At 47.4% G+C, this 26859-nt stretch overlaps 1 protein-coding gene across 1 annotated transcript in view; it reads left to right on the top strand.

Annotated features, from left to right (window-relative positions):
• LOC129711390 (rho guanine nucleotide exchange factor 10-like protein) overlaps positions 1–26859 on the top strand; it is an 84363-nt gene that overhangs the window by 37955 nt on the left and 19549 nt on the right. The window contains exons 8-21 of the mRNA XM_055658997.1: positions 594–769; positions 2700–2816; positions 4963–5071; positions 7239–7345; positions 8226–8303; positions 10848–11027; positions 12303–12419; positions 15528–15621; positions 16883–16939; positions 19211–19409; positions 21136–21311; positions 22959–23074; positions 23768–23895; positions 24639–24739. Of these exons, the coding sequence (XP_055514972.1) occupies positions 594–769; positions 2700–2816; positions 4963–5071; positions 7239–7345; positions 8226–8303; positions 10848–11027; positions 12303–12419; positions 15528–15621; positions 16883–16939; positions 19211–19409; positions 21136–21311; positions 22959–23074; positions 23768–23895; positions 24639–24739 (1755 nt within the window). The remainder of the gene's footprint in view (positions 1–593; positions 770–2699; positions 2817–4962; positions 5072–7238; positions 7346–8225; positions 8304–10847; positions 11028–12302; positions 12420–15527; positions 15622–16882; positions 16940–19210; positions 19410–21135; positions 21312–22958; positions 23075–23767; positions 23896–24638; positions 24740–26859) is intronic.

A 26859-nucleotide genomic window follows, 5' to 3' on the forward strand; every position in this document is an offset into this window, starting at 1 on the left:
AGGAACGCGTGTGCGTGCGCTCACGTGTGTGTGTGTGCGCGTGCGTGCGCAAATGGCTGTGCCACTTACATCTGCACGTGATCCCTATCCCTTCATCCCCTGCATACCCACGCGCCTATCCAAAAGCCTTTTATACCCCACTATCGTATCTGCCTCCACCACCTGAGGTAGTGAGTGTGAAAAGCTGCTTCACCTCTTCCTGAAACTCTTTGCTGCCATTAACCAAAGCCAGGTTGTTGGGAAGTGCTCTCTGTTGTCTGTGGTTGCTGTTTAAACGTCCTCTCAGGGGAAAAGGTTTCGGTGTGTGTGAGCGTGTGTGAGACTGTGTGTGTATATACTGTGTGTGTATTAGTATAACACAAATAGATATTGACGTGCTTTTGTAACTGTGTTACATTTGTATTCTCGCTATAACTATTGATGTTTAGGAATAGTTACTGTCAGATTTCCCTAGTGATTACTTTCACTTGAATCCCGGAGGGGAAGGAGGGAGGGAGGGGGGAGGGTGGGGGGGTGGGGTAATTGATAATGTCACCTGTTCTGTTATCACTCGGTTGTATTCACCATGTTGCTGGTGATGTCTCTCCTGGCAGTGCCTATGGAAGAGCTGATTTATGAAGATGTTCACCGCCAAGCTGGCTGTGCCAGTCCCATCCGGCTGGAGGAAGGCTGGAGTTCCAGTGAGTTTGAGAGCTACGATGAGCACTCTGATGAGGAGAGCAAAGGTGGAGGAGAGCAGCAAAGATCCAAAGCCGCCCTGCAGCCAAAAGTGAGCCTGTGTTGGTCGACAATGCCCTGAACAATGACCCTGTATCACCACAGATGTCCTGCTCATCTAATTGGTGGCTGTAAATGACCACTCTATAGAAATATAGACAATAGGTGCAGGAGTAGGCCATTCGGCCATTCGAGCCACCACCGCCATTCGATATGATCATGGCTGCTCATCCAAAATTATTACCCCTTTCTTGCTTTTTCCCCATATTCCGTTAGCCCTAAGAGCTAAATCTAACTCTCCCTTGAAAACATCCAGTGAATTGGCCTCCACTGCCTTCTGTGCCGGAGAATTCCACAGATTCACAACTCTCTTTTCCTCATCTCAGTCCGAAATGGCCTGCCCCTTTTTCTTAAACTGTGACCCCTGGATCTGGTCTCGCCCAACATTGGGAACATGATGTAAGCTTGTGGGAAAAAAATAATCTAAATGCAAACGGAGATCGGGTGGAGCAGCGGTAGAGTTGCTGCCTCACTGCGCCAGAGACCTGGGTTTGATCCTGATTACGGGTGCTGTCTGTACGGAGTTTGTAGATTGTCCCTGTGACTGCGTGGGTTTTCTCCGGGTGCTCTGGTTTCCTCCAACACTCCAAAGACATTGATTAATTGACCTGTAAATTGTCCCTAGTGTGTAAAACGGGGACATGGAACTAATGTGAGCGGGTAATGGATGGTTGGTGTGGGCCGAAGGACCTGTTTTCATGCTGTATCTCTAAACTAACTAAATTAATGAAATGTGTGAGAAAGAATTGTAGGCGTACCATTGCTGCTTGCTGAGAGCCACCATTGACCCAATGGGCCGAATAGCCTTCCTTCGCATAACGTTCACAACTTATAGGAGTAGAATTAGGCCATTCGGCCCCTTGTATCCACTCCGCCATTCAATCACGGCTGATCTCTGCCTCCTAATCCCATTCTCCTGCCTTCTCCCCATAACCCTTGACACCCATTCTCATCAAGAATTTGCCTATCTCTGCCTTGTCCATTGACTTGGCCTCCACAGCCCTCTCTGGCAATGAGTGCCACAGATTCACCACTTGACTAAAGAAGTTCCTCCTCACCTCCTTACTAAAAGAGCGCCCTTTAATTCTGGGTCGAGAGCCGCTTTATGACTGAAGAACGGTCTGATGAAGGATCTCGACCCAAAACGACACCCATTCCTTCTCCCCAGAGATGCTGCCTGTCCCGTTGAGTTACTCCAGCAGTTTGTGTCTATCTTTGGTGTAAACCAGCATCTGCAGTTCCTTCCTTTATATCCTTTCTCCACCGGTCAGTTGGTGTCCATTGAGATGTCCTTGAGGATGAGTGACAGTGGGGGGGTCGGACTTGGTGCGAGGTGTGTGTGCTTTTTCCTTGATCATCTTATTTCTACCTTTTCAATTGAGCTATTGTTGAGGTTGGGTTTCAAATACTCCCTCTGTAGTGAGTTATTTACAGGTACATTGCCAATGTACCGCAATATTAGTGATATGAAAACATCAATCTGGAAGTGTTCTGTGTAGCTTACTAGGGCAGTTTTATTTTCCAAATGGATTGGTTATATTTCAGGAACCTTGACTATTTCCCCCCCATCTGGGTGTTTGGGACTTCCCTACATGTCCTTATTTTGATTCTGCTTTGTCCCACCTGTAGTTAATGCCGCCTAGTTTCCAGTGACTGTTACCCCACATAGTGTCAGCTATTGTTTCCATACAGGTGAAGTAGACCTGAGCCCAACCTTGGCAGGTGTAACGAAGGATGGACCATCAGATGTGATGTCTGCATGAATCACCAGTCCTTCCATCTCTGCCGCATCAGTACTGGACTTTCATTAAATGTTACAGGAGGCAGTGGGCCTCGGCATGCCTCGTCACTAACTCTCATTCCTCTTCTATCCCTCTGCTGCCCATCTCTTCTTTCTCTTTCCTGTCCTGCTTGCTGCTCAGCTCTCCCCGGATCTCAGTAGGCTGAAGGAGAAGTACACCAGGACTAAGAGAGAATTCCTGGCCATGAAAGTCAGGGGCAGAGACGTTCAGGAACTGAAACTGCGCTATGATTCCAAGGTATCTCTTTCTCTCTCTCACCCCTCTCTTTCTACTTTGCGGTTGGCTAAGCCTTCACAGGAAGTAGAGGCATTGGGGTTCTTCCTTGGCTGTAGTTTCAATGTGGCCAAGATCATTATCCATCTATCACATACCAGACTTTGTCTCATCCCACCCCCCTTTCCCAGATTCGTCCCACCGCTACAATCAGTTAAAGGGCCCAATCCATGTTCTCGTGAGATGCTGCCCGATCAGCTGCCTTACTTCAGCACTTTGTGTTATATGCAAGATGCCAGCATCGGCAGTTCCTTGTGGCTCCATTGAACTAATGAGTAATGGGACGACAGATGGCGCAATGGGCTAAGTGTTCGGCTGGCGACCGGAAGGTAGCCGGTTCGAATCCCGCTTGGAGTGCATACTGTCGTTGTGTCCTTAGGCAAGACACTTCACCCACCTTCGCCTGTGTGAGAATGACTGATGGTGGTCGGAGGAGCCGAAGGGGCAGATTAGCAGCCACGCTTCCCGTGGTCAGTCTGCCCCAGGGCAGCTGTGGCTACAGAGGTAGCTCACCACCACCGAGTGTGACTGAGGAGTGAATGAATAATGCGATGTAAAGCCCCTTGAGTATCTAGAAAGGCGCTATATAAATCCCATCCATTATTAATGCTTCTTCATGCCATTTAAAAACAAAATCTGGACGCTGAGATTTGGTACAGTCTCGGCTCCAGTTCTTGTGCATGACTCTCAGTATAAACAGCAGGCTAGTTGATTGGGAAAGGAGCTGTGTGTAGGAAAGAACTGCAGATGCTGGTTTAAATCGAATGTCGACACAAAATGCTGGAGCAACTCAGCGGACCAGGCAACATCTACGGAGAGAAGGAATGGGTGACGTTTTGGATCGAGACCATTCTGTTTGAAGAAGGGTCTCGACCTGAAATCACCGATTCCTCCTCTCCAGAGAGGCTGCCTGTCCCACTGATTTACTCCAGCATTTTGTGTCTGTCTGGGCAAGGAACTACAGTACTTGTGCATTAGGGACATTTTCAGAGTTTGGTGTTGAGGTACGTTGTTGCAGTTTGAGACCAAATAACTTTACTGTGCACCAAACACCCTCACTTGAAAGCGGGTGAGTTAAGACTGTCTAGTGCTGGACTATCTCAATGCCTCAGTTGTGAAGTTTGACCAAGTCAGGTACGAGTTTGCTGCAGGAAAACATGGATATTAATTGGTGCTACAGGAGGGGTGGGCAACATGGCACAAAGTGTGTTTGTTTCAACACCGTGTCCTGACGGACCGGCTTGTGATGCAACTTGGAGTCTTGGGCAAAGCTGAGAGGGGTCCTGAACTTTCCAGCATTACTGAAATGGACAGGAATGTAATGGATAGATGTTTGAAAGATTGAATTGGTTTGTTGGACCTTTTGGCCAAAGAGAATCTACTTGTTGGAAATATTAACCCAAAACAAGGTGCTGCAGGTCAGGCAGTGTCTGTGGAGGGAAATAGGTGATGTTTCAAGACAGGACTGTGAATGGGAAGTTTCATTAGTGATACGTGTAGAACTAAATTATTCGTCGACTCCACCATTCAATCATGGCTGATCTATCTCTCCCTCTCAACCCCAATCTCCTGCCTTCTCCCCATAACCTCTGACACCTGTACTAATCAAGAATCTATCTATCTCTGCCTTAAAAATATCCACTGACTTGGTTTCCACAATGAATTCCACAGATTCACCACCCTCTGACTAAATAAATTCCTCCTCATCTCTTTCCTAAAGGTACATCCTTATATTCTGAGGCTGTACCCTCTGGTCCTAGATGCTCCTATTAGTGGGAACATCCTCTCCACATCCACTCTATCCAGGCCTTTCACATTTTGGTAAGTTTCAATGAGGTCCCCCACCCCCACATGGTCCCAACCTGAGATGCTGCTTGTCCATTTCCCTACCCAGATGCTACCTGACCCTCTGAGTTCCTCCAGCACTTTGCTTTTGTTCAAGATTCCCATGATCTGCCATCTCCTGCATCTCGGGATTGAAGGTTGCTTTGTGTTTGAAATAAGAATCGCCTTAACGGATGATGGGAGATGTAGGTAGTCAGATGTTTGTGGGATGAGTGTTGTGGCTCCACTGTATACTTGTTAACTGTGCCACTGTACCTCACATCAGATGCAACAGTTCATGAAGGCGGCAAGGAATGGGACTAAAGGCGGATTGGAGAAGACAAAAAATGCAGTCTTGCGTAAAGTATCCTTCCTTCAAAAGAGAGAGTCTCAAGGTAAGGCCAATAATTGTGCAGAGTTCCGATTTACAACCCTGCTTCCTTATTCAATTTGATGATAATTGATCCACTTCCTGCTTTCTCATGGATCGGAATGGATGAGAGGGATGTGAGCCAAATGCAGGCAGGTGGGAATAGTGTAGAGTGGACATCATGGTCAGATGGGGGTGTGTGAGGGTATGTGGGGCAGGTGAGACTAGTGTCGATGGGGCATGTTGGTCGGCATGGACAAGTTTGATTAAAGGGCAACTTTCCACACTCTATCACCCTTTGACAGTGTGACTCTAATCCCTTCCAAAATAAATCTCCAGTCCATGCATGCATTCTTCATTTAAGAATCTCTGCTGCCCCATTTGATTTGCCAATCGCTATGAATCTTTTTACTCCTTCTCAACATTGCATACTTTTCCTGTGTAAAGTTATTTGGTGCCAGAGGTCGGGGATTATTTGACAGAACATGCGCTTTGCACTGAACCCAGCTGTTGTGGATTGAGTTGGACTAACTATAGTGGGAACTACAAGAGCCCATGTGAGTGTGACTTGGCACGAGATGGTCCAGCTGTTGGTGGTTGTACAGTGGTGGCACACACAAGCAGAAGAGCTAGCTGTCCTCTTGCAGTGATCATTTGTTGTAGACGGCAGCTGTAAACAGCTTGAATAAGTGAGGCAGACCAAGTCTCCATCAATGGAGACATTTCCCATTCGCTTGCACTTTACTATATGGACAATCCCACAAATTTGATCTTCTCTCTGCTCACAACTCACATGGGAAGCATGGCAGCACAGTGGTAGAGTTGCTGCCTCACAGCACCAGAGATCTGGGTTTGATCCTGACTACGGGTGCTGTCTCTACACAGTTTGTACATTCTCCCCATGAGATTTTATGAGATTTTCGATTTCCCCCCACACTCCAAAGACGTCCGGTTTGTAAGTGAATTGGCTTGGTGTAAATGTGAAAGTGTCCCTAGTGTGTGTGTAGGATAGTGTTAATGTACATGCATCATAACTCAGTGGGCTGAAGGGCCTGTTTCTGCGCTGTATCTCTAAACTAAACTCATTTTTTCTGTACAAAGTCGGTGTTTGCAGTGACAAGGCAGTAGTTTTGCTTCTGGTCTAAAGTGAGGTAACCATGGGTTGGTGACTAATGGGCAGCAACAGGAAGCCAGGCTGGTTTTGTTTTGAATCGACTGCTGATCCAGCCGTCCACAATATCCTGCAGTCCCATTAGCTCTGGGGTGGAGAACAGGCAGGGGAGCCCCTGGGGACAATGCCTCTTCAACTCAAGCTGTTGAGAAAATTCACCCCTTGGACATCTGAACCACTGCAGGCAGCAGGTCGGTCGGCAGCAGCAGCAGGGGTGAGCGCGGACAAGGGCTTGGTCAACTCGGCATTGGACAGGGGCGGGAGTGGGGGAATACTCCTGCTGTCCAATCTGAACCATGGTCTGTGCTCCATTTCTTTGTTCCATTCTGTATCTTTTTAGAAATATTCTTAATATCTAATTTAATCTTCATATATTCCTTGCCGACAACTTGCGTACAGTCAGAAAGTTGCATTGAGGAATGTAATTGTCTGCTGCACCACAGTGGGTGAAGGAGAGGGGTATGTGATTAATCCTGTTGTCCAGCCTTAGGCCAGTAACCTTGTGGGCACGTCACGTTTTCACCTAGTTATTTTTCAAAAGCATTGAAGCTTTCTATCTTGCTGTGGGACAGATGTGGCAAACACAGCACACATCACACTTCCTCTCTCTCTTCTCTCTCTCGCGTTCATCAATCACCTTAAATCTCTGCCGCTGTGCTGGGACTGCCCCAGGCTTCTGATCAAGACCTCCCGATATTTTATACTCTTGCCTAAATTCCCACTTGACCAGTGAGTCTATAATGCAGAGCCGCAGCTTGACCAAGCCCCTTGTAGTTACATAGCAGTCATAACTAGTAAGGAAGAGACAATGCTGGAGTAACTCAGCGGGACAGGCAGCATCTCTGGAGAGAAGGAATGGGTGACGTTTTGGGTCCAGACCCTTCTTCAGAATGAGAGTCAGGAGAGAGGGAAACTAGAGATAAGGAAAGGAGAGGTGTGATAGGGGATGTTGATCAAGTGTAATGTCAAATGGTTCATCATTCGTGCTTGACAAATACTTTTGAAACAGTTTTTTTTCCAGATCAGTATGAAGAGGATGATGCTGGCTATCTTGATGTTCCGGTGTCTGACTCAAAACATCCTCCACCAGAGCTTTGCCCGATGCCACCGGGGCTGAGTCCTCAGCAGGTCAGTAGTTTCGAACAATAACTTTTATTATAGAGATACAGGCCCTTCGGCCCAGCCATTCCATGCTGACCATTGATCACCCATACACTAGTTCGATGTTATCCCACTTAACCCCGATCGAACATGGGTCTCTGGCGCTGTAAGGCAGCAACTCTACCGCTGTGCTGTCCTTAAAACCCATGTCCTTAAAACATTTGTTTCAGGGTGTGTCGGGAGGAACTGTAGATGCTGGTTTAAACCAAGGGCAGGCATATAAAGCTGGAGTAATTCAGTGGGTCAGGCAGCATCTCTGGATAACAGGAATAGGTGATGTTTTGGGTCGAGACTCTTCTTCAGACTGGGAGCCAAGGGAGAGGCGAATGAGAGATATAGATGGTACCTAAGACAGAAGAATGGAAGATTTGCAAAAGCAACAACAATCAAGGAGATATTTGTTTCCACATCTGAATAATTTACTGAGGTATTGAGTTTCCATTTTCCTGTGTTGGGACATCCCACATCGACCCCATCCTTGTGGGCCAATGACTATCCTTGCTCTAAGTAGCTCCTCATGCCCAGTAGAATGATGGCCAAGATGGATGTCAGAACGGATGTTCAGGGAGTACACTTGGAGTAAACATTCCGAGCTGGAGATGGCTGCGTTTGACTGCTGTCCTATCTCCTTGTTCCGGATCACCCATCCCTTTTCTCCAGCGATGCTGCCTGTCCCTCTGTGTTACTCCAGCATTTTGTCTGTCTTAACCCTATAGTTTTTTTACACCTAGTACACTGTTCTACATCCTATTAGACTTTGTTCAGCTAAGAACGATACTGAATGAGATGGATAATGTGTGGCAATGAAGTGTAACTTTACTCTCTATCTACCGTTCTTGTCTAACAGATCATACGAAGGCACATTTTGAGTTCAATTGTGCAAAGTGAACGGAGTTACGTTGAATCTCTGAAACGAATCCTACAGGTAAGAGGCTGGACTTCTCCAGTCGAGATATTATATATCAAATTCACGGGGACTAGAACCATGAAATTCGTATTTTCTGCAGTTTTACAGACACAGTTGATCCAAATACATCTACAGATGCTCCTGAACACATCATCAGTGATGTAACCTGGGGTCATTGGGTGTTTCGGGTCTTTCAACATCAGACACCCTCACCCAGACGACCCAGCCGTGGTTGATCAGACCACGACTTGTGTTCAGGTGGCATTCTCTCCCGCCCACATGGACCTCCTCTCCTGATCCAGACTACACTATACAACCACACTACAATTAAATTAACATGAAGGCAATAACTTTGTCAGTCATTACCAGGTGACCAGGCTGTAATAGTGCAGTCATTGGCGCTTCCTTGTCTTGTGCGGGGCCCTTAGTCCCACCGGGTCAGCGTCGACCAGCGATCCCCGCACATTAACACTCGCGCTCACACTCGACCAATTAACCTACAGACCTGTGCATCTACAGAATGTGGGAGGAAAGTGAAAATCTCAGAAAACCCACACTTGCAGACTCCGTACAGACAGCCCCTGTAGTCGGGATTGAACCTGTGTCTCCAGTGCTACAAGCACTGTAAAGCAGTGACTCTACTGCTGCGCCACCATGGTTTACTGCACACTCTTCAGTATTGGCATTCCCAAGCCCAATCCCTGATTAGCAAAGTGTACAGAAATATTCCACTGAGACCATGTCAAGAGGTGCCAGGGCCTGGGGCCGTTTTCAAAGTCCAGTCCACCCAACCGGTCTTATGGAGGAGCTCCTGATGCAGATCAGACAGTGGTTAGTAGTTGCATGTGGAGGTAGGGTTGTGGTCAAGTCAAGTTTATTTGTCACATACACATAGGAGATGTGCAGTGAAATGAAAGTGGCAATGCTCGCGGACTTTTGTGCAAAAGACAAACAACAAAACAACCAAACAAATTATAAACACAATCATAACACACATATTCTTTTACATAATAAATAATGGAAGGAAAAACGTTCTGTTTGGGTGGTGCAGGAGCCTGGTGGTCGCTGCATCATGCATTGTAGTGTGGCTCTGCTCCAGAGGAATGTGGTGAAAGCAGAACACATCCAGACAAGGGCTGGGAAAGTTTAATATTGTTCGTTTTGTTTGAGACGATGACACTGTGTAAAACACAGCAGAGAGGTTTGTCAACAAGTTCAAGCGGAATTGAGGGAAGATATTTTTTACTCCAAGTATTGATGTTTTGGAACACTCGATGAATTTACCCCCATCATCCTTTCAAGCAATCACGGGGAGAACATGCAAACTCCGTACAGACAGCACCCATAGTTGGGATCGATCCTGGGTCTCTGGTGCTGTGGCAGCAACTCTACCGCTGTGCCACCATGCAGCCTGTTCTGCACTTGTGTCAAACTCAAAGTGCTGGAGTAACTCAGTGGATTACTCCGCATCTCTAGAGAATGTAGATGGGTGACGTTTCGGCTAAGGACCCTGATCTTCCAGAATCAGTACCCCGTTCCTGCTTTCTCCCCATATCCTTTGATTCCTTTAGCCCTCAGAGCTATATCTAACTCTCTCTTGAATACACCCAGTGAATTGGCCTCCACTGCCTTCTGTGGCGGAGAATTCCACAGATTCACAACTCTCTGCTGGAAAAACCTTTTCCTCATCTCAGTCCTAAATGGCCGACCCCTTATTCTTGACTTCCTCGAAATAAACACTAACCTACGATTTATTTTGCAAGATGATAGAAATATGGCCTGGAAAACAGCTGTGAATTGTGGGGAAGTAACTCGGGACCTTTGTTCTTGCTACTCTTCTGTGACTTGCTCTTTTTTAAATTGAAGATAATTAGTTTGGGGAGAAATAATCAGTATTTTAATCCATTGTTGATGAAACAAAGTTTATGTTCATGGTCCCCTCTCTAATCAACCAGAAGGGGTAGCAGTGGACCCTGGTCTCCTTGTTACTCCAGTGGGCTGAGGGGACTCTGTCTTGCAGTTCATGATGCATGGAGATCGATAGATCATGTTGAAATGGAAATCAAGGTAGATTAGTAGGAAGGAACAGCAGATGCTGGTTTAAATCGAAGGTAGACACAAAATGCTGGAGTAACTCAGCAGGACAGGCAGCATCTCTGGAGAGAAGGAATGGGTGACATTTTAGGTCAGTTCTTCAGTCTGAAGAAGGGTCTCGACCCAAAATGTCACCTGTTCCTTCTCTCCAGAGATTCTGCCTGTCCGGCTGAGTTACTTCAGCAGTTTGAGAGGAAAACTAGGATGATCCAGAAATATGGTAAGGGGCTGGAAGATGCACAGGAGATCAGGTTGCAGGGGCCACTTGATTCAGTTCAGTTTATCGTCACGTGTATCGAGGTACAGTGAAAAGCTTTTGTTGCGTGCTAACCAGTCAGCGGAAAGACAATACAGGATTATAATCGAGTGATTTATAGTGTATAGATACATGACAAGGGATTAACTTTTTGTGTAAGGTGAAGTTTGCAAAGTCTGATTAAATGTGCCTGTCCTCGTGCCTCCTTCCAGGAGTACAAGAAGCCACTACTGGAGGCTGAGCCCAAGCTGATGAGCTTGAGGAAGCTGCGTGTGGTGTTTCACCGTCTGAAGGAAGTTCTGCAATGTCACTCCATGTTCCAGATCGCCCTGTCTTCCCGCGTGGCTGAGTGGGATGCCACGGAGAAAATCGGCGACCTCTTTGTAGCTTCGGTAAGTGGTGATGATGATGCTTCCTGTTCCCCTGCTCCACCTTGGTAGTTCCATGCATCACCCTGCACAATGTTGCAGATGTTGTAGTGTTCCATGCATCACCCTGTATTACACTGCAGATGTTGCAGTGTTCCATGCATCACCCTGCACTGCAGACATTTTATTCCATGCATCACTCTGCACTACAGATGTTGTAGTGTCCCGTGCATCACCCTGCACTGCAGATGTTGCAGTGTTCCATGCATGCATCATGCATCACCCTGCACTACAGATGTTGCAGTGTCCCGTGCATCACTCTGCACTACAGATGTTGCAGTGTTCCATGCATCACCCTGCACTACAGATGTTGCAGTGTTCCATGCATCACCCTGTATTACAGATGTTGTAGTGTCCCGTGCATCAACCTGCACTGCAGATGTTGTAGTGTTCCATGCATCACCCTGCACTACAGATGGGACAGCCACTGTAATGTAACACTAGCCAACATTACAGTGCCACCTAGTCCATGAAGATCATTCATTATAAGCAGCACAGCGCTAGAGTTGCTGCCATACAGCGCCAGAGACCCGGCTTTGATCCTGACTCTGTGTGCTGCCTGTACAGAGTTTATACATTCTCCGTGTGACCCTGTGGGTTTTCTACGGGTGGTCCAGTTTCCTCCCACAAAGACGTACAGGTTTGTAGGTTAATGTGCATCAGTAACCTGTCCCTAGTGTGTAGGACAGGGTGGTCACTGGTCACCACTGACTCTGTGGACCAAAGGGCTTGTTTCCATGCTGTATCTCTAAAGTCTAAACATTCTAATGAAGGGTGGTTTATAGTACAGGTACCTTCAATGGATGCTGTTGTGTAATCAATCAGTTTGTGGAAGAGATGCAAGCCCCTGCCCCACGATGTGAGTTTACACAAGAGCTCTCCCCAGTTTAAAAAAAAAAAAAAAAAATCAATAAATCAAACTCATGGTACTTCATCACGAGTATTTTTTTACTCTTGGAAATTTTTCACACTGTTGAAAAAACTTTGAGTTTCCGCGTTTCCCGAGTACCTGCCGTTAGCATTACGAGCCACCAAGAGACATCCACGAGCTCCGACGTACCCGCTACGTACATTCTACGTACTTGCCACGAGTTTGATTTTTATTTTTTAAATTCTGAAGAGCTCATGTGTAAACTCACAATGTGGGACAGGGCCTATACTGCTGGGATAACAGGAATGATGGGCAGCCACAGAATATATACGTCATTTAGCAGAAATCTTCTCATGTTTCTCTTCCAGTTCTCAAAGTCGATGGTGCTGGATGTTTACAGTGACTATGTGAACAACTTCACCAATGCTATGGCCCTCATTAAGAAGGCCTGCCTAACCAAACCTGCTTTTCTTGAATTCCTAAAGGTGAGTGTAAATGTAGAACTCTTGCGTGATAATAATCTTATCAGGGAGTGCTGGCAATACTCAGCACGTCAGGCAGCATCTGTGTGGAGAGGTAATATTTAAAGCTGATGGTCCTTCATCCTAAGTTTGCTTTCTGTCATCTGTTTCTCTATGGACTGAACTGAGTTTTGTGTGTGGTGTTTTAATTCGTATGGCTGTAATGCGACTCAAATTTCACTGTACCAAGTGGAGCATGTGACAATAAATGTGAACTTGAGCTTGAGTTCTTTCAGCATTGAGATTGAAGAAGTGTCCCAACCCCAATCATCACCTGCCCATTCCCCCCCACAGGTGCTCTGACCCACTGAGTTCAAAGGTTTCAAAGGTCTTTTATCATCACATGGACCAATTAAGGAACAGTGATATGCAAATTACCATGCAGTCATACGAGAAAAAAAGCACAGAGACGCACAACCACATAAGTTAACATAAACATCCACCACAGTGGATTCCCCACATTCCTCACTGTGATGGAAGTTAAAGAAGTCCAATCTTCTTCCTCTTTATTCTCCTGCTGTCGAACCATCCGTCAGGGCGATCGTAGCTCCCGTGTCGGGGTGATCGAAACTCCCGCGGCTTGGAGTTCCCGATGTGGGTCTCTGACCAGAGACCGCGGTCTTCATGATGTAAGTCCACAAGCACCCACGCTTGGAGCTGCGAGGTCGATTCCTGGGCAAAGGGATCGCGGGCTCCGCAAGGTTAAAGTCCCGTAGGCACCCGCGGTGGAGTTCTCAAGATCGGTCTCTAGCAAAGGCCGCCAACTCCTCGATGTTAGGCCGCAGTGCGGACGGAGATACGATATGGAAAACTATCATCTCCGTGGAGGTAAGAGATTAGAATAAATGTCCCCACCTCACCAACCCTGCATAAAACAAGCTAAACACTAAAACCATACATTTAACACGTGCTATTTAAACTCAAAGAAGGAAAGAACACAGACTGTTGGCGAGGCAGCCATTGCTGGCGCCACCCAGTGGTCTCTGGTCATCCAGCACTTTGTGTTTTGCAGATTCCAGCATCTGCAGTTCCTTGAGTATCCACACCAGCATTTTCTGTTTTTGTTTCGGCTTCCCAGCATCTGCAGGATTGCTTGATGATTTTTGCCACTTCAGATTAATTAGTTTGAAGGTGATTTTGTTTGAATTGGTTTCCCACAAGTTTAAGCCACACTTTAAAAGTGAGGTAGAGGAGAGAGAAGTTGGAGTGGGAGGAGGACAATAAGAAAGCTCAAGGAAATACAGGCAGGCTGTGGAGATGGGTGCCTGCTAAAATGTATTTTGTTCAGATGGATACGGCGGGCCCCAGCGAGAGGGCCCAGCCCTGGGTTGGTGATATTCAGGTTGAGACCCTTCTCCAGTCTCCTGACCTTGTTCTCTGTCAATTCGAACCGAATTGCCCACACCGGCCAACATATCCCATCTACGCTCGTCCCACCTGCCTGTATTTGGCCCATATCTCTTTAAACTTGTCCTACCCATGCACCTGTCTAACTGTTTCTTAAATGCTGGAATAGTCCCTGCCTCAACTATCTCCTCTGGCAGCTCGTTCCGTACACCCACCACCCTATATGTGGGAAAAAGTCACCCCTCAGATTGCTTTTAAATATTTCCCCCGTCACCTGAAACCCATGTCCTCTGGTCCTGTCATTCAATAGCAGCGCAAACACTTACCCGCCAGAAGCCTTTTGACTTCTTGCTTTGTGTTCCGTTTATCCGTGTAGCTGAACGATGATTCAAATCTCACTGTACCAATTGGTGCATGTGATCATAAATGACTCCTGAACTCTTTGGTTATGAGAGGTGATTGTAAATCTGCACTGTGGTTATAAAAGGGACAGCTAATGGCATTGGGGTAGCAACGTATTGTGTGGAACTGCCTTAACAAACACATCATACATGTCATGAAGAATCCTGGCAGTAATTCCACCAGAGGGCAGCATATCCAACCTGTAGTCCCTGCTTCTACACTTAACCTGCCAGTTTGGGACGATGCTGGTCTGCTCATTAATGATTTGAATGCTCATTGTTAAACATTTTACGTCCTATATTAATCTTCCAGGGAAGATGTTAACCACTTGTTATCATTCTTTTCCATTCATTTTATTGGAATCTCTTGTACAATGGCTGTTAATTTTTGCGGAAGGTATTACTTTTTCAGGTTCAGATTCAGATTCAATTTTAATTGTCATTGTCAGTGTACAGTACAGAGACAACGAAATGCATTTAGCATCTCCCTGGAGGAGCGACATAGCAAATGATTTGAATAAATAATAATAAGTGTCCGGGGGGGGGGGTGATTGGCAGTCACCGAGGTACGTTGTTGAGTAGAGTGACAGCCACCGGGAAGAAGCTGTTCCTCGACCTGCTGGTTCGGCAATGGAGAGACCTGTAGCGCCTCCCGGATGGTAGGAGGGTAAACAGTCCATGGTTGGGGTGAGAGCAGTCCTTGCGATGCTGAGCGCCCTCCGCAGACAGCGCTTGCTTTGCAGGGATCAGACTAGACAAGTGTATCAAACATTACCAGGCATCGACCTCGGGTGTCGTGGTGGTACAGCGGCAGAGTTGCTGCCTCACTGCGCCAGAGACCTGGGCTCCATCCTGACTACGGGAGCTGTCTGTACGGAGTATGTACGTCCTCCCTGGTGCTGTACAACTCCTTCCCCTGAGAAAAATGTCCACGAGAGCCCCGAGTACTGACGAGTGGCCATTACTGTAAATTTCTGAGTTCGAATCGGGGCAAACTCGGGAGAACTCTTGGAATGAACTCGTACCTTGTGACGGGGCTATTACTCAGACATTCTGGTCATCAACTTCTCTTGACTTTGTGTTGGTTTTGCATTGTAAGCATCTCTGGAGAAAAGGAATAGGTGACATTTTAGGCCAATACCCTTCTTCAGACTCTACTAATTCCTGGCTGGTCCTATAAGCTAATGCCCTTTTAGAATTCCCCATTCGGGAGGAGCAGATTTATGGTGTAACGGTTGTGATATTTATTCAGCCCATGTAGCAGGTTCTAAGGTTCATGGAAGCCAAAGGTCATTCACTGAAGGTTTGGGTTTTTTTTATACAGAAGAAGCAAGCGTCTAACTCTGACCGGATAACGCTCTATGGGCTGATGGTGAAGCCAATCCAGCGATTCCCACAGTTTATTCTGTTGCTTCAGGTGAGAGAAAAATAGATTTACAGTGACATTTAAACTCCACGTTCAAAATAATTGATTCTTAAACTCTGCCATTAAGTGTGGGATGTTCAGTAATCATCCTGAGATGACCGATGTAATGGTTGGATCAATCTTGGCAAGTTTAACTAAATGGAAGGGTGGGTGTGAGTGGAATATAGGAGAGGGCAAGATGTAAGGTGTAAATTGAGGAGGAATTTCTTTAGTCAGAGGGATCTGTGGAATTCATTGCTACAGAATGCTGTGGAGGCCAAGTCAATGGATATTTTTAAGGCAGAGATAGATAGATTCTTGATTGGTAGATTATGGGGGGAATGGGGAGATAGCCAAAAACGGGAGACTAAATCAACCACGAGGATCTACTGAACCAAACGGGTCGCTGATCGAGTAATGTAGGCCCTTTGACAAATGGGATATTTTGGGGGGAAAATGTGATTTAACATTCCTGTTGGTTGTCTTCTTTGGTGCTTTGGATAGTGGGCTTACTGCTGAGTCGACCGAGGCTGAGACTTGAGTGGCTGAATTAATAAATGTCTAACTTAATAAATCGACAATGCTGGAACTACTTGGCAGGTCGGGCAGCAGCAGTGGGGAGAGGTGGAAGGGGAGAGAGATGGATGGATATCCGACTTGTCACACAGCAAACACACACACACACAAGCAAAAACACACACACATTTGAAGAAGGTTCCTGATCCAACACCTCACACACACACACCACACCACACACACTACACACTGCACACACCACACACACACACTTCCTCTCCCCACAGGCTGCCTGCATGCCTGGTATTTGCAGCATTAAACATTTTATTTCAACATTCCATCGTTACTTGAGACAGAATGGGTTGTATTAAACTTTAGTCTGCTCCCTCCCAAACTATGTTCAAGTTGAATCATTATGAAAAGACAAATGTGGAAACTCATCTGCAGGCTTCCTCTGTGAAGGGAATGGAAGCCTTTTTGGGTTGAGATCCTGTTTTGCTGGCCCAGGATATGCTAAAAAAACACGCAGAAGAGGCCACGCGGACCCTCCACGCTTGCCTGACCCGCTGAGTTGCAGCTGGCAGGCTGACCTGAGCTGGAAACTTGGCGGAGCATTAAACAATTTATTTCAACATTCCATCGTTGGTGGAGACAGGTGGGTTGAAATCCAGTCAGCTGGCCCAAGAGCGTGGGAGATGAATCAATGAAACTCAACAAAGGTCAGATGGGGGGCTGTGATAAACCTGTTTTGACTGGCAATATGCTAAAGAACACGCAGGAGTCCACGCGAATGTGTCCTTGCAGCTGGCTCAACGGCCCAAACTCTGGCCATAGCGGCCAACATGCCCCATCTACACTAGTCAAAGTGATACAGTGTGGAAACGGGCCCTGTGGCCCAACAGGTGCCCCATCTACACTAGTCGTAGAGTGATACAGTGTGGAAACTGGCCCTGTGGCCCAACTTGTCCACACCGGCCAACATGCCCCATCTACACTAGTCATAGAGTGATACAGTGTGGAAACAGGCCCTTCAGCCCAACTTGCCCATCTACACTAGTCATAGAGTGATACAGTGTGGAAACAGGCCCTGTGGCCCAACATGCCCCATCTACACTAGTCATAGAGTGATACAGTGTGGAAACAGGCCACACCGGCCAACATGCCCCATCTACACTAGTCATAGAGTGATACAGTGTGGAAACAAGCCCCACGGCCCAACTTGCCCATACCGGCCAACATGTCCCATCTACACTAGTCGTAGAGTGATACAGTGTGGAAACAGGCCACACCGGCCAACATGCCCCATCTACACTAGTCGTAGAGTGATACAGTGTGGAAACGGGCCCCACGGCCCAACTTGCCCACACCGGCCAACATGTCCCATCTACACTAATCCCACCTGCCTACCTTTGGCCCATATCCCTCTACACCTGTCCTATCCATGTACCTGTCTAAATGTTACCTAAACATTGCGATAGTACCTGCCTCGACTACCTCCTCTGGCAGCTCCATCTACCTCATTGGAGACCTTGAACTAACTTCAACTGGACTTCTATCAGACACACAATGCTGGGGTAACTCAGCGAGCCAGGCATCATCTCTGGAGAGAAGGAGTGGTGTATGGAAATATACTAACTGCCGAACAGTGATGCTCTTTTAAGACTGAGCTCTGTCTCTTTTATATTTAAATTGGGTTGTGGGGAATGTTGAACTTGTCCAGGTGCCTGTCGGGTGACCAATCATGAATAAGTTGAATCATCTGCTGTGTAGTATGGACATTAGGTTATTTAATAAGCGGTGAATGGACACCCCCCTCGTGCAGAACCCAGCAATGTGACACACGCTCTTCAGAAACTGTGACATTCCCAGTAGTGCTCATTTGTTTGCAAGCTGCTTAATGCACAGAATTAATGACTGTCATGCAAATGCCACAGACTTTATGAAAAATTAAAAAATGGAGCCCAGAGGTGAGGAGTTGTGGAGAGCGCTCAGCATGTTTGGCAGAAGTGTCTTGCAGTGGGAGGTTTATTTATTTGCATTATTATTAGCGTGCGGTGTGACAACTCTGCAAATATTCTCCTTCGCTGTTAAACACGGCATTCTTCGTACAAATCCCCACACCTTTACCTAAAAGCGCTGACCCCTTTGTCTGTAAATTGGATTCCATAAACGTGGAACTCCGCAGTATCCTCTCTCCCTCTGGCACCAATCGCAAATGATCAATAATGGGAAATAAAAGTTGTGACCATCTCGTCTGCACAGTGGTCGAGGCCGTCGCTGCAATGTGACAAATCTGGGTCCAGTTCCACTCCCAAACAGTTTGCCAGCTCACTGCCAAAAGAGCTGTTCATCACATGAACCCATAGAAACATGGAAAATAGGTGCAGGAGTAGGCCATTCGGCCCTTCGAGCCAGCGCTGCCATTCAATATGATCATGGCTGATCATCCAACATCAGTACCCCATTCCTGCTTTACTCCCCCCCCCCCCCAGTCTGGTGTGTCCCTTCTCCCCCAGGGCCAATTTAGTCGGGTACAAATATGCTTGGGTTATATTGCCCGTTTCCTATAGTAACTTGAGGAGAGGTCAAGCATTAAATTTAATGTCCTCACAAATTGAATGACTGAGTAAATCCCAGAAGACCCACGTTCATTATAAACAGCCCATATCCATCAGACTGGCAGCGTCTGAAATGCATGCACATCCTGGTGAGATGTCGCTGTAAACCCTTTCTGCTCATGTCTTTAATGTATATTGTGTGTGTGTGACTTAGACTCGTGTGTGTGCGTGTGTGTGTGCGCGACTGCGTGCGTGTGAGACTGCATGTGCGTGTGAGACTGCATGTGCGTGCGTGTGAGACTGCGTGTGAGACTGCATGTGCGTGCGTGTGAGACTGCGTGTGAGACTGCATATGCGTGCGTGTGGGACTGCATGTGCGTGCGTGTGAGACTGCATGTGCGTGCGTGTGAGACTGTGCGTGTGAGACTGCATGTGCGTGCGTGTGAGACTGCATGTATGTGAGTGCATGTGAGACTGCATGTGCGTGTGAGACTGTGCGTGTGAGACTGCATGTGCGTGTGTGACTGCGTAAACGTAATATGCACACTAGAACGTTTCTCTTTGTTCCCATCCCTGTGCAGTTGCTGTGTGGTGGCCAGCGGCAGGTGGTCCTGTGTGAGACTCTGACGGAGACTGTTTATGGGGAGAGGGGGCAGATCCTGAAATCCAAGGAGCGTCGGGTGTTCATGTTGAACGACCTCCTCGTGTGTGCCAACATCAATGTCAAGTGAGTACAGTGGCCTCCTGAGGGAGTTTCTCTTCACAAACTATTCCAACCTCACACTTGTCAGCTTTGTAGATCTTGTTTCCTGACCTGTCCTGCCCAACTCTCTGATGCTCAGAGCAGAAACACAGTGTTGTCTTTTAGTTGTTAAGTTTTACAGACAGCTTGGAATTGGGCCCTTGGGCCTAACATGTGTACACGGACCTTCAGTCACCCATTCACACCAGTTCTATGTTGTCACACTCTCTCGTCCACTCCCTACACATTAGCAATGAGTTTTCTTTCTACAGAGGCCGATTAAACTACAAGCCCGCACGCATTCGTGATGTGGGAGGTGGGCTCCCTAGTGATGTGGTTTAATATCTATCAGAGTCCAGATTGAGGAATGAAAGTTCCCTGTGTGCATTGGTCAAGGAATATCTCTTGTTCCCACACAGCTGAGGCATTGGCCACTGTACCAGACTGCTGTTGACTTTGACCCTGTTGGAGCTCGTTAATTGGCTCCTGTGACCGGTGCCCCCTGCTTCACTGACACTCATTTCACCTGGGGGGGGGGGGGGGGGGGGCCACGGTGACGCAGCGGTAGAGTTTCTGCCTCACAGCGCCAGCGAGCCGGGTTCAATCCCGACTATGGGTGCTGTCTGTACGGAGTTTGCACGTTCTCGCGTGGGTTTTCTCCGGGTGCTCTGATTTCCTCCCACACTCCAATGACGTGCAGGTTTGTAGATGAATTGGCTTGATATAATTGTAGTGTGTGTAAGGCAGGGTTAGTGTACGGGGGTCGCTGGTCGGGGCGGACTTGGCGGTGCCAAAGGCCCTGTTGCCGCGCTGTATCTCTAAACTGAACAAAACTAAACCTGTCCAATGTGACTTCTTGCAGTAGACGCCCATTCCTCAGCGCAGTCATCTCTTGACAATGAGTTCAATAACTTATTGATGAGCGTTCCACTGCATCACAAGGCAGCATCTATGATTGTGGTATTGCTCACTTTATTATTAATCGGTTTGTAGAACAAAATGTTTCTTTTCTATGCTGCGTTGAGCAAATGTTATGAAAGCGTATTAAATACTGCTTTCCCCAATGGCTCAAATGCACGGATGCTGGTGAGATGATTGATGACTTTTTCTGATCATAACAAGAAAGAACAATGGGATCCTTCTGAGATATCAGAAAAAAAATGAATTGGCTGCCATCCCTGACCTCCGGCTTTGAACCCCGACTAGAACACAAAGGGATAGTCTACCCGGGTTTGACTTCAATCACTCCACGGGCAAATGGCCTGCCAATATTTGGCTGATGTTTGAGCATCAGAATTAGGTACACGAGTCTGAAGAAGTGTCTCGATCCCCAAGCATCACCTATTCCTTCTCTCCAGAGATGCTGCCTGACCCGCTGAGTTACTCCAGCACTCTGTGAAACGTGATCCCCATCCAAGGCATCCTTGACCAGTTGGTAGCCATTCTGACACCATCGTCTCTGCCCACGTCCTCTCCCAGCAGGAAGGAACGGGGCAGCAAGCAACAAAACACAGCCTCCTCCACATAACCCCACACTCTGATGTTGAAGCTTGGAATACCCTCACCATTAATTCGATGGCAATGGGGAAGTAGAATGTAGTGGGCTGTGCCTTCTCTTTCCCCATAACATGGTGCCCAGAACTGAACGCCACGCTCTACATGAGGCCTCGCCAACATCTCGTACAACTCCAACAATGTTGCTCTGTTGCAGGAACCAGCCAGACATCGGCAGCCTGGTCCCTGTTGGCCCCAAGTACACGGTGAAATGGACGGCTCCACTCCTGCAGGTCCAGGTGGTGGAGGTGGGACAGGAAGGGAAAGGCTACGACAAGGACACCATCATCTTTCAGCACCCAGGGAGCAAAAAGGCCTCTAACTCTCTCTCAAGTAAGTCTGGTTTGCTGTGGATTGTCTCATCTGCTAATTGCCACCAAGTCCATGACCAAGACTTGCAGAATCTTGAAGCTTGGGGGATGATATTGTGATTTTTAATGCTATTTAATTATATGTGACCATTATTGCCACTCCTAATTGCCTTCAAAAAATGGTGCAAACTCTCCTCTTGAACTATTGCAGTGAAGATGTTTGGACAGCTCACAACCCAGCAGTGAATAATGACTTCTCTAACTTCAAGTAACACTTGCCTTCCCTCTCTCTCCATCCCTCCCCCATCCTAGTCCCCTGACTAGTTTGGCTGTCCTCCTGATTAAATTTTACTCTGTATGGCTCGTTGTAAACTTCCTCTGGCTAACAATGATCTATTCTACATTTTCCTGGTTGTTTGTCCCCATTGGATCTCTCGTTTTCACACCTTACCCTTCCATGTCTCTGTCTCTCTCTCTCCCCCCTGACTCTCAGTCTGAAGAAGGATCTCGACTCGAAACGTCACTCATTCCTTCTCTCCAGAGATGCTGCCTGTCCCACTGAGTTACTCTGAGTTGTGTGTCTATCTTCGGTGTAAACCAGCATCTGCAGTTCCTCATGTTATCGCGGGTGCATTTTGTAAATGGCCAAGGAACAGATGCAGTGCTGTGTTACATCATTAAGTTGCCACTCTTCATTCTTGGAGGTAACAAATGAAACAGTTTTTATAAGACTATTGAATAAATACTTGGAAGTGGAAAGTATTCGAAGGGCTTTGGAGAAAGTAGTGGTGAATGGGACAAAGAGCGTTGTTCAAGTGTTTAAGAAGGAACTGCAGATGCTGGAAAAATCTAAGGTAGACAAATGCTGGAGAAACGCAGTGGGTGAGGCAGCATCTATGGAGCGAAGGAATAGGTGACGTTTCGAGTCTCAACCTGAAACATCGCCTATTCCTTCGCTCCATAGATGCTGCTGCACCCGCTGAGTTGCTCCAGCATTTTTGTCTACCTTTGTGCTTTATTCAGGGTCCTCACACAAACTACACTGAAGAACTTCCTTCTGATTAAAGACAGGCACAAAGTGCTGGAGTAACTCAGCATGTCCGGCAGCATCTCTGGAGAGAAAGATTTCCTCATCAGCTCTCTGTATGAAGGTCACAAGAGGAATGGACTTGGGTGTCCTGATTGTTCTTTTCCCCCCCCCCCCCCCCCCCCCCCCCCCTCCCCCCCCCCCCCCCCCCCCCCCCCCCCACCCCACACTTCCACCTGTTCATCCTCAGTGTAGAATGACATCCAGGAGGACTGATGTACCTAGAAACTATACAGCTATAAGCAAGGGTAGGGACAAACTAAATTGAATGAACTGCAGTTGCTGGAATCTTGAGCAAAACACAAAGTGCTGGAGGAACTCGGCAGGTCAGGCAGCATTGGTGGAGGCCTTCTGCAGACTGATGGGGTGGGGAGGGGAGCTGGAAAAGAGAGGTGGGGGGCAGGACAGAGTCTGGCGGGTGCAGGTGGGGTGGTAGGTTGGGTGAAGTATGTCGGTGGAGTTTGTGTGCTGGGGTTGGAGTGATTGGTCTATCGATGGGTGTAGTGCTGACGTTCCCGTGTATTATCCACGTTCTACCCGTTGGGCTTGTGCCCTGCATTAATTGTCCTTGTTCATCCTCAGCGAAGATTTACATGGGACCTCCTCGTCTTTATCAAGAGCTTCGGGAACTGCAGCAGGATCTGGTGGTGGTGACCCAGATCATGCAGCTCATCAGCACACTCAACGGCATGTATCGGGTAAGTGTATCAACGTGTTCAACGGCATGTATCGCATGTATCTGTCCCACCTCCAACACTAAACAACAAGGTCTGCTTCAGAAAAACCTGATCTTTCTTTCACCTCGGGACAAATTGGGTTGGAATAGAACATTGGCCAGATATCCATTGTGCAATCTGTCCCTTTGTGTGCGTGCGCGTGTGTGTGTGCGCGTGTGTGTGTGTGTCCTCCACCGAGGCCAGCGATCGCCCATACACTATCCTACACACTGGGAACAATATACAGTTTTTTACCGATGTCAATTCATCTACAATCAGTACGTAGAAACACTGACTGCACCCATAGTCAGGATGGAACCCAGGCCTCTGGCGCAGTGAGGCAGCAACTCTACCGCTGCGTTACTAAGTCGCCCTTAATGACTCCACGATGTTAAGGAAAAAGTAAAGTCTGGTAAAGCGCAGAGGTTTTTGTCAGTCTCCCTACCTGCTTCCACTACCTGCTTCCACTACCTGCAACCTCCGGGAACCGCACAGAAACCTTGGGTGGGGCGCAAGTCTCCAGAGGTTTCCGTTCAGGTTTCCTAAGTGGGACAGGGGCACAAGTCAGGATCGCACTCTGGTCTCTAGCGCTGTAAGGCAGTAGCTTAACTTCTACGCCACCGTGATACCTGTATAGGACCATTGTAAATATAGCCACATGTCTCCTGCTCCTAGAACCTAAACCTTGCTGTGGCTCGAGACTGGTGCAGAGCGCTGCAGAGACTGGTCAGGATTAAGGAGGATGAGATCCAGTCAGCAAACAGGTGCCATCTCCGTCTCCTGTTACCAGGGAAACCGGACAAGTAAGTTGGAGTCGGGGCGGAGTGGAGTGGAGTGGATGTGGTTGTCTTGGTGATTTTTATTTTGTTTTCCCCCATTACATTTGTTGCAAAATTCATCACCAATTGTTTTTTAAAACTGACATTGCTGAATGTTTGAAATAAAAGCAGAAAGTAATCCCTGGGTGTCGGTGTTCTGGGGAGAGTGTGGTTGAGAGGGAAAGGTAGACTAGCCACGGTTTGATGGGCCAAATGGCCTCATAGAACTCACAAAGTTGTGAATGTAGTTAACGGGTTAGTGTTTTTTGGGGTTTCTGGTGAACAGCTGGATCCAGAATCCCAGATATGAAGCTGGTTCTCGCTGACTCTGGGGTAGGAACCAAAGGACAACAATCTGCATTTGATGTCCTAAATATGTCAAATGGAATTTTCTTAACATGATCGGTTTAAAGTTTTAAAAATAAAAATGCACCTCTTGCTCTCGGTATTAAACGTCTTAATGATTTAGTGGGAATTCTCCTTTTCTTATTTAAAATGAAATCCATTGACCAATTCGGCTTGCAGAAGTGTCTTTCCAGAGCTTGTGTGAGGGTTTAGTTTTTAATCTGTGATTCCCAGCAGCTTGCTCCCTGAGAACTCCACAGATACAGCTTTCTCAACCAGTAAACCTCTCTGTTTAACGTTCCCGAGAGCTGCTTAAGATGTCTTGTGTCTGGTAAATGAAGCGGTGAATAATTGTCATCTTCTCTCCGTGCCTTTGGTTGCAGGTCCGGCAGGCCGGTTAGCTTCATGGTGGTGTTTAACACACCGAACCCACGCAGTAAGATCACCTGGGTTAACCAGCTACACATGGCTAAAGTTGCACTAAGTAGGTAATGGTAACCTGGTGTGTGAGTGTCTCCCCTTCTCCGCAACATAAGGTTGTGAGTGATAGTGGTAGAATTAGGACGTTCGGCCCATCGAGACTCCTCTGCTGTTCAATCATGGCTGACCCATCTCCCCTCTTAACCCCATTCTCCAGCCTAGTAACCTCTGACATGCTGTGTGGGGCTCTACTAACATCTGTGCAGGAAGGAACAGCAGATGCTGGTTTACACCAGAGATAGTCACAAAATGCTGGAGTAACTCAGCAGGACAGGCAGCATCTCTGGAGGCACCCATTCCTTCTCCCCGGAGATGATGCCTGACCCGCTGAGTTATTCCAGCATTGTGTCTTTCCACTAACATACTAGTGAGGTGTTGTTGCGGTTTCACACTCTGGTGATTGTGGGTGTGGGCACCAGTGTCGATGAATGCTGGAATTTATGGTATCTGGGCGTGGACTAGGGCTTGTGTATTGGTTTGGTTTTGGAGATGCAGCGTGTAAACAGGCCTTAAAACCACCAGCCTCATTGGTGCTTTCCTATCAATAATGGACAGAGTGGACATGGAGAGGATGTTTCCACTGGTGGGAGAGTCTAGGACCAGAGGGCACAGCCTCAGAATAAAAGGATGTACCTTTAGAAATGAGATGAGGAGGAATTTCTTTAGTCAAGGGGTGGTGAATCTGTGGAATTCACTGTTACAGAATGCTGTGGAGGCCAAGTCGATGGATATTTTTAAGGTGGAGATTGATAGATTTGTGATTAGTGCAGTTGTTGGGGGTTATGGAGAGAAGGCTGGAGAATGGGGTTGAGAGGGAAAGATAGATCAGCCATGATTGAATGGCGAAGATTGGGGTTGAGCGACAGCTTCAGGCCTTTCACGCTGACCATCGATCACCCGTTCACACGAGTTCTATGTTATCCCACTTTCACACCCATTCTCTACACACTATGGGCAATTTACAGAAGCCAATTAACCTACAAACCCCCAGGTCTTTAGAGTGTAGGATAAAACCCACGCAGTCACAGGGAGAATGTACAAACTCCGCACACAGCATTCGTTATCAGGATGGAACGTGGGTCTCTAGAGCTGTACCACTGTGCAGTTTAGAAGGCACAGCGGTTCTAGGTTCTAGGCCCCGTGCCAGCCGAGGGGGGGGGGGGGGGGGGTGAGGGTGTGAGAGGAGGAGGGGGAGCAGTAGATAAGGCAGGAATCGGGAGCGAGCCCTGGCAGCAGAAGGTGAAGCATCCACACACCTGGTGGATCTTTGTGCATCTTGTGCCGGGGCCTGCAGTGACTAACCGCACACCCTGCAGTAAATGACTGCACATTGGCACGTGTACAAACATGAGATGTCAGCTGCTTTTTGAGATGAATGGCCTTCACTATTAAGCTGGTGGCTTCTCTCTTCATTTTGATGGCATTTAATTACTAAGCAATTCACAGCTCGGAACGTATTGTGATGTTTGCTGATCTACACGGGCTGTGAGATATTCCCATAACTGTGCTCTAAAATTGTAAGGGCACCAGATTATGGACAAATGGGAATGATTTGGCATCAAAGCTTTCTATAATCTGGATTTAATGGCTCGATTGTCTTAAATTGCTGTGGTAAATCTTTGCCTGATTTAACACTGTAACTGGAAAGCACTGGATCCCAATCAGCTGGTTTACACATCACTTTCGACTTGTGATACAACGCAGAAAGGGGTCCTTTGACCAACCGAGCCCACACTGACCAGTGATCGCCCCGTATACTAACACTATCCTACACACTCGGGACAATTTACAATTTTTACTGAAGCCAATTAACCTAAAAACCTGTACGCCTTTGGAGTGTGGGAGGAAACTGGAGCACCCGGAGTAAACCCACATGGTCACATCGAGAAGGTACAGACTCCGTGCAGACAGCACCTGTGGTCAGGATTGAACCTGGAAACTTGATGGTTGAGGTGTTCAAAGTGTCTTGTAGAATCATGGGAGACCCCTTCCACCCCTGCAACGGACTGTTCCAGCTGCTACAGTCAGGCAAACGCCTCCGTTGCCATGCTGTGAGAACGGAGAGGTTGAGAAGGAGCATTCGGACTGTAAACTCCTATCTCACCAGGGACTAACTTTACTGAA

This window comes from Leucoraja erinacea, chromosome 30 (genome assembly GCF_028641065.1).
Source record: "Leucoraja erinacea ecotype New England chromosome 30, Leri_hhj_1, whole genome shotgun sequence".
NCBI classification, from domain to species: Eukaryota; Metazoa; Chordata; class Chondrichthyes; order Rajiformes; family Rajidae; genus Leucoraja; species Leucoraja erinaceus.